General features: G+C 60.6%; 2 protein-coding genes across 3 annotated transcripts; one reads left to right on the plus strand and one right to left on the minus strand.

Moving 5' to 3' along the window:
- Positions 1–148: 148 nt before the first annotated feature.
- On the minus strand, positions 149–4,742 carry Gfy (golgi associated olfactory signaling regulator). 2 transcript variants are annotated; one of them, XM_037200730.1, is made up of 4 exons: positions 4,300–4,742; positions 2,392–3,530; positions 1,348–1,521; positions 149–411 (listed from the first exon to the last, which is right to left on the minus strand). In XM_037200730.1, exons 2-4 carry the CDS (start codon positions 3,509–3,511, stop codon positions 218–220), a joined length of 1,488 nt encoding a protein of 495 aa, XP_037056625.1. In that variant the 5' UTR covers positions 3,512–3,530; positions 4,300–4,742; the 3' UTR covers positions 149–217. The 2 variants fall into 2 exon arrangements, with proteins under 2 accessions (XP_037056625.1, XP_028717684.1); XM_028861851.2 differs by having other exon boundaries at positions 2,392–4,742.
- A 228-nt stretch (positions 4,743–4,970) lies between these two features.
- Pth2 (parathyroid hormone 2) lies at positions 4,971–6,747 on the plus strand. The gene is made up of 2 exons (XM_028861861.2): positions 4,971–6,342; positions 6,514–6,747. The coding sequence occupies exons 1-2, from the start codon at positions 6,176–6,178 to the stop codon at positions 6,686–6,688; spliced, it is 342 nt and encodes a 113-aa protein (XP_028717694.1). The 5' UTR covers positions 4,971–6,175; the 3' UTR covers positions 6,689–6,747.
- The last annotated feature ends 21 nt before the right edge of the window (positions 6,748–6,768 follow it).

A 6,768-nucleotide genomic window follows, 5' to 3' on the forward strand; every position in this document is an offset into this window, starting at 1 on the left:
TGTCCCTCCGCCCCTGCCCCTGCCCCCTGTCCCTCCGCCCCTGCCCCGCCGCCCCCTGTCCCTCCGCCCCTGCCCCTGCCCCCTGTCCCCTGCCCGCCGCCCCTGCCCCTCCGCCGCCCCCCGCCCCTCCGCCAAGCACAGGCGCAGATCTGGGGTGAGGTGACTTTTATTGGGAGCTCGGCTCGGCTCGGGGTTCCTCTAGGCGGTGCTGCCGTCCTCAGACGAAGTTGGGGGACAGCGCGGCAGGGGACAGGGCTTCCAGGCGCTGCGGGCCGCGGGGCGGCGGGGGCAGCTTGGGCGGCAGCGGGGGCGTGGGCGGCGGCTGCTGCGTGGCGATGTGCGAGGGCACCCACGCGTCCGAGCCGTAGAAGTACAGGTCCAGGGGGTCCTTCGGGGCGTCCAGGTGCAGGGCTGCAGGGCGAGCGGGGTGAGGGGTGGGGGTGAAGGAGCTGAGGACATTCCGGGGTGCGTGCGTGCGTGGGTGTGTGTGTGTGTGTGTGTGTGACTGTGTGTGTGTGTGTGTGTGTGTGACTGTGTGTGTGTGTATGTGTGAGTGACTGTGTGTGTGTGTGTGTGACTGTGTGTGTGTGTGACTGTGTGCGCATGTGTGTGTGACTGTGTGTGTGTGTGTGCGCGCGCATGTGTGTGTGTGTGTGACTGTGTGTGTGACTGTGTGTGTGTGTGTGCGCGCGTGTGTGTGTGTGTGTGTGACTGTGTGTGTGTGACTGTGTGTGTGACTGTGTGTGTGTGACTGTGTGCGCATGTGTGTGACTGTGTGTGTGTGTGTGCGCATGTGTGTGTGTGTGTGTGACTGTGTGTGTGACTGTGTGTGTGTGTGTGCGCGCATGTGTGTGTGTGTGTGTGTGACTGTGTGTGTGTGACTGTGTGCGCATGTGTGTGACTGTGTGTGTGACTGTGTGTGTGTGACTGTGTGCGCATGTGTGTGACTGTGTGTGTGTGTGACTGTGTGTGTGACTGTGTGTGTTGGGAATCTGGGACTGTGGTAGGGTCAGGCTTTACACTTACCTGGGACAGGGGTCTGTGTTTTGTTTGTGATTGTCTGTATTCCATGTGCACTGGTGTTGTGCCTGCATGTGTGTCTGTGTGAGGGTGTCTCGTCCCCTGGAACTGGGCCTACAGACAGTGGTGAGCCGCCATGTGGTGCTGGGAACTGAACCCATGTCGCTGGAAGAGCAGCCAGTGCTCCTAACTGCTGAGCCGCCTCTCCAGCCCCTGCGGGGTGGCGGGGGTGCGGGGTGTGTCTGTGTTCCTTAGAAGGTTGTCCTGAGTCTGGACAAGGCCTGGGTAAGGAGCCGTTTGGGCCTTCTGGGGTGAGCAGACACTTACCGGGTTCATCTCCGCTGTCCCGGAGCCGGTGGTGTGCAAAGGACCTGTGTCTGGAGGCCCGGCGGTAGAGACACCACAGCAGGAGGAATATGCCGATTAGCATCCCTGTCCCCGCGAAGAACAGGCACAGGGACCCACTGACGGAGCCTCGCGGGCGGCTGACCAGAGTCACCCCTGAGAGATGACACAGCCATTTAAACAGAGGGCCTCCTCCCTCAGACCCAGCCTCCTCCCTCAGACCCGGCCTCCTCCCTCAGACCCAGGGTCCAGGCCCAGCCCTCCTCCCTCAGACCCAGCCCTCCTCCCTCAGACCCCAGGGTCCAGGCCCAGCCCTCCTCCCTCAGACCCAGGGTCCAGGCCCAGCCCTCCTCCCTCAGACCCCAGGGTCCAGGCCCAGCCTCCTCCCTCAGACCCAGGGTCCAGGCCCAGCCCTCCTCCCTCAGACCCAGGGTCCAGGCCCAGCCCTCCTCCCTCAGACCCAGGGTCCAGGCCCAGCCCTCTTCCCTCAGACCCAGCCCTCCTCCCTCAGACCCAGGGTCCAGGCCCAGCCTCCTCCCTCAGACCCAGGGTCCAGGCCCAGCCCTCCTCCCTCAGACCCAGGGTCCAGGCCCAGCCTCCTCCCTCAGACCCAGGGGTCCAGGCCCAGCCTCCTCCCTCAGACCCAGGGTCCAGGCCCAGCCTCCTCCCTCAGACCCAGGGTCCAGGCCCAGCCCTCCTCCCTCAGACCCCAGGGTCCAGACCCAGCCCTCCTCCCTCAGACCCAGGGTCCAGGCCCAGCCTCCTCCCTCAGACCCAGGGGTCCAGGCCCAGCCTCCTCCCTCAGACCCAGGGTCCAGGCCCAGCCCTCCTCCCTCAGACCCAGGGTCCAGGCCCAGCCCTCCTCCCTCAGACCCCAGGGGTCCAGGCCCAGCCTCCTCCCTCAGACCCCAGGGGTCCAGGCCCAGCCTCCTCCCTCAGACCCAGGGTCCAGGCCCAGCCTCCTCCCTCAGACCCAGGGGTCCAGGCCCAGCCCTCGGCTCGGAGATCCGTGGCCAGGCCCCTCACCAGTCTCCTTCACTCGCTCCACCACGATGATTGTATTGACTCTCTCTCCTTGGCTGTGTTTCTGAGGGGCCTGCGGCACCCCAGGGGCTACCTGATTGGGGTGTTCTGGAGGAGCAGGGGGGCCTGCAATCCGTGCCGAGGGAGGAGGGGTATCTGGCCCTTTAGGGCCTGAGTTCTGGGGTATATTCAGCTCTTTGGTCCCTAGGGGATCTGACGTGGGCAGGCCAGGAGTGGCAATCTGGGTGGCTGCGGGGGATTCTGGGCTGGGACTCAAGCCCGGCTCACTGGATGTGGTGGCTTCCTCCCTGAAGGCTGCTGTTGGGTGGGTGGGAAGACCAGTGGTGATTTCTAAGGCAGAGGTCACAGCCATCTCTGTTGCGTTTTGGTTGATGGTTGTGGGGAACTGTGTCTGGGGGATGTCGGTGGGATTGGAGTGGGTGACGAAAAATGCTGACTGTGGGGTTTCTGTGGGGTCAGCATGGGTGGTTGGTAGTAATGCAGAATTTAGGGTCCTGTTCGTACCAGGGTCATAGGTCTCTCGGGCTGTGGAGCTGAGGAGCTGGGTGGGGCCAGGACTTGGTATCTTAGGCCCTTCACCAGGCGAGATTTGGGGGGTACCTCCTTCGGGGATTTCAGGGGAGTCTTGGTGTGTAGTTGGTGTAGGGTCAGTGTGTTCAGCTTTGGGAGATTCTGAGGGTGAAGTTTTGAAGGGATTAGGGTTTTGGGTTCCAGGGGATCCAGACTGGGAAACTGCAGTCGGGTCAGGTTTGGGGACCTCAGAAGATTCTGGCAGTGTTGCTTTGGAGGGGCTCGTTTGCAAAGCATCCTGGGATTCTGTGACTGAGCTTGTGAGCTGGGCAGGCACTGGGGTCTCTGGAGAACCTGAGAGGCTGGGTCTGGGGGGTGGTGTCTTGGAGGGCTCAGGAGGAGCCGCTGCAGGGAATCCTGGGGCAGGCCTGTCTCTAGTAGAATTTTCTAGAGCAACAGGCATCCTAGAGGGCTGGATTATCTCCTGGGGGTCGGAGCCCACGGGCAGAGAGGTTGAGGGAGCTGCCTTGGAACCCAGACCATGGAGGAGGAAGAGGAGGAGGAGGAAGAAGAAGGGGCTGAAGTGCTGCATGGCGCAGAGATGCCTGTAGCTGTGGAAGGAAGGAGTGGGGAGGAAAAGGTTAACACCAAAGCATCCTGGAGCCGGCACACTCCCAGAGGCCACACCCACTGGCTCCCCAAGGACCAGGTCTGCCCAGGGACTCTGGCAAAACCCAATGGCAAGTCTCTGGCGGCCGTGAGGTGGTAACTGTGGTTGCTAAGGTTACAGGAGTTCAGGGATTCTCCGGGGGGGGGGTGCATTTACCAGTGGGGTCCTTGAAAATTGGCACATAATGACACCTTTCCAAGGTCCCACAAATGTTAGATTCCACCTTCAGAGGGTATCAGGTGGCCAAGGGCACAAGGGACAACCTCCTTCTCCCAGGGCTCTTAAAACATCAGGACTGCACAGACGTTAACACTGGAGGTTGAGAATGAAGAGCTGGGACCCAAGCTGAGTCAGAGGGAGGGGGAGACTCCATGGTCCTAAGAAGGTAGCTATTGGGCTTTGAGGCCCACAAAGTGAAGGGCTGAGGGTCCATGTCTTCGGTTCTTGCCAGAAATTAGGGGCCTAGAAACTTTGAATACTGGGACCTAGAAGGGTTACAGGGGAGAGGACGTGGGATCCTCAGACCATGGGTTAAGTGATGTCTGGATCTGAGTTCCAGGTCTCCGAGTAGGGATGTGAGGTGTAGATTCCTCTCTGACAGTGAGCGCTATCCCCTGTTTACCGACAATAGATCCAGTAACTTCTGTAGTGGGCTGGAGATGGAGGAGTGAGCTTGGGTGGGGCAGTCACTGGGTCATGGGGTCTCTTACCTGTTCAGTGGTGTCCAAAACAGCAGATGACCGGCACTGGACAGAGACAGGCAGGAAGGTGCTGCTGAATGGCGCTGGAAGAGGCAGGTGCTGGGGTCCCAGAGGCACACAGGGATGCACCTGACCCCCTCCCTGAGGAATCCTGGGAGCCTAGCAACAAGCTGAGGTTCTTAAAGAAACAAAGACATGGGACCTCATAGCTAGGGCAAAGGAGGAATTAGGATTTAACCAGGCTGTTTTCCCTTTGAAGCCAAGGTTTGGCCAGGTATGGATGGTACAGGCCCGTGATCCCTGTTCTTGGAAGGCGGAGGCCATCTTGGGTGACAGTGAGACTCAGGCCAGTCTGGGCTGCCTAGCAGGACTGTGTCTCAAGAGCCAGGAGTGGTGGTCCTTGCCTTCAATCCCAGCATCTGGGAGGCTGAGGTAGGAAAACTGCCACAAATTTGAGGCCAGCCTGGGCTACAGTGTGACTCTAAAACAAAAATAAAAACCAACCAAACATACGCAAAAACAACCCTCCAAAAACTACCAACCCAACAGACACAAAACAAACTCTCCTATATAACTATATAAAAGCCCTGGGCCCAGCTGTCTGGTGGTAGCCAACACCTTTAATCCCAGCAGTTGGGAGGCAGAGGCAGGCGGATCTCTGTGAGTTCCAGGATAGCCTGGTCTACAGAGCAAGTTCCAGGACAGCCAGGGCTACGCGAAGAAACCCTGCCTCGAAAACAAACAAACAAACAAGCCCTAGGCCCTCTCCATTCACCCAACCAAAGCCAAGGATCTAAGTCCCCGGTCTCTTTCCACCTGAATCCCACTATTACCACTCTGTTCCCTTCAGACTAGAGAACCCAGGCTTCCAGGGGGACCCTTGCCAGAACCCAGGAGTCTGGGGCTCTGTCTGACTACCTTTAGGGTTGGGATTCCAAGCTTGGACCCCTCCTTTCTGCAGAGATAGGAGTCCAGGCTCCTGTCTGCCTCCTTTGACCATTATATGGGAGGAGGGCGTCCCTCTTTATTTGCCCCCTACTTGGATAAGAGTCTTATGTAGCATACACACATCTCAGATTTGCAGTCATCCTCCTGCTCCTGCCTCCTGAGTCTGGCAAGACAGGCGAGCTGCACTATGGGGTGGCCTTGGGAACCCCCTTTAAACATGCCAGGTATGGAGGATTGGGCCTTATCTCCACGCTGTCCCAGTGCCCTGGGGGACCCGGGAAGACGCATGTCTGTGGGAGCCCAGGGCCTCTGTGTCCCCACATCATGACTTCACCTGTTTGCACACTGCCACCTCCTCTCCCTCCCTGACTGTCTGCTGAGCCTGCCTGTCCTTCCCACACCCTCTCAGCCTTCCCCTCCGTCTCCAGAGCCCTGGGGCCTGCCTCTCTTCCTGTTATTTCCTTCCTAGGGCACCCGGTCTCTGTCCTGTCTGCAGGTTATTCCTTCCCTCTCTCCTCTTGGATTCCTCTGCTGTCTCTCTCCTCTGCCTCTCTCTGTGTCCCCGACTTGTGCTCTAATGGTCCCCCTCTGCAGTCTCTATTTTTATCCCTCTGACACACCCCTTATGTCCACCTCTCTGTCTGTCCCCTCCACTCCCCTTCTTCAGTACCAGCTCTGGGTCCCAATTAGTTGGTGGCGGCCACGGCAGCGGAGGCCCCCACCAGGCTTCTCATTACCGCTGGCGGCTCCTAATGAGCGTGGGGTGGAGTGACCCCGTGCCCCCAGTCCGGCCTGCGTCACTGCCAAGGCGAGGGTTGTGCGGGTATATAAGAGGGGGTGTGTGTGAGCATCGCTTCCTGAGTCCACTGCACGGTAGGGGGCCCCGCGGGAGCCTGGTGGCGGGGGTTGGACGGTGGGCTCCCAGATTCTGGGCGGGATGGTGACATCGAGACCCTGTCCCCCGTGTTCACAGGTGATGGAGACCTGCCAGGTGTCCAGGAGCCCCCGAGAGCGGCGGCTGCTGCTTTTGCTGCTGCTACTGCTTGTGCCCTGGGGCACCGGCCCTGCTTCAGGTGTTGCCCTGCCCCTCGCTGGTGTGTTCAGGTAGGTGTGAGGTCCCTGACACCCGGGAATGGGAGGAGACACCCCAAGGGAAGACGAGATAACACGCGGGGGGGGGGGAGTGGGGGAGGGGAGGGCTTGACGTTAGAACACGGTGGGGGCCGGCGGCACATGGGGCCCTGGCGCTCAGCCACTGCATCTCTCTTCTCGCAGCCTCCGCGCCCCCGGCCGGGCCTGGGCTGACTTGGGTACTCCCCTGTCTCGACGCAGCCTGGCGCTAGCGGACGACGCAGCCTTTCGGGAGCGCGCGCGCCTGCTAGCCGCCCTGGAGCGCCGCCGCTGGCTAGACTCGTACATGCAGAAGCTGTTGCTGCTGGACGCGCCCTGAGCCCAATAAAGAGCCAATCCCACCAGGAGCGCGCCTCTTGCTGAGCCGCCCTCGCGTGGGTGTGTGGGGAGGGGCCCCAG

This window comes from Peromyscus leucopus, chromosome 1, assembly GCF_004664715.2.
Source record: "Peromyscus leucopus breed LL Stock chromosome 1, UCI_PerLeu_2.1, whole genome shotgun sequence".
Taxonomy (NCBI): domain Eukaryota; kingdom Metazoa; phylum Chordata; class Mammalia; order Rodentia; family Cricetidae; genus Peromyscus; species Peromyscus leucopus.

Excerpts from the sequence above, each read along its gene's own strand:
- Gfy (XM_037200730.1), bottom strand. The coding sequence starts at position 3,511 with ATGCAGCACTTCAGCCCCTTCTTCTTCCTCCTCCTCCTCTTCCTCCTC. Across the intron at positions 1,522-2,391 it reads GGAGCGAGTGAAGGAGACTG|GGGTGACTCTGGTCAGCCGC; the intron begins GTGAGGGGCCTG and ends GTCATCTCTCAG. Across the intron at positions 412-1,347 it reads GGACAGCGGAGATGAACCCG|CCCTGCACCTGGACGCCCCG; the intron begins GTAAGTGTCTGC and ends CTCGCCCTGCAG.
- Pth2 (XM_028861861.2), top strand. The coding sequence starts at position 6,176 with ATGGTGACATCGAGACCCTGTCCCCCGTGTTCACAGGTGATGGAGACC. Across the intron at positions 6,343-6,513 it reads CCCCTCGCTGGTGTGTTCAG|CCTCCGCGCCCCCGGCCGGG; the intron begins GTAGGTGTGAGG and ends CTCTTCTCGCAG.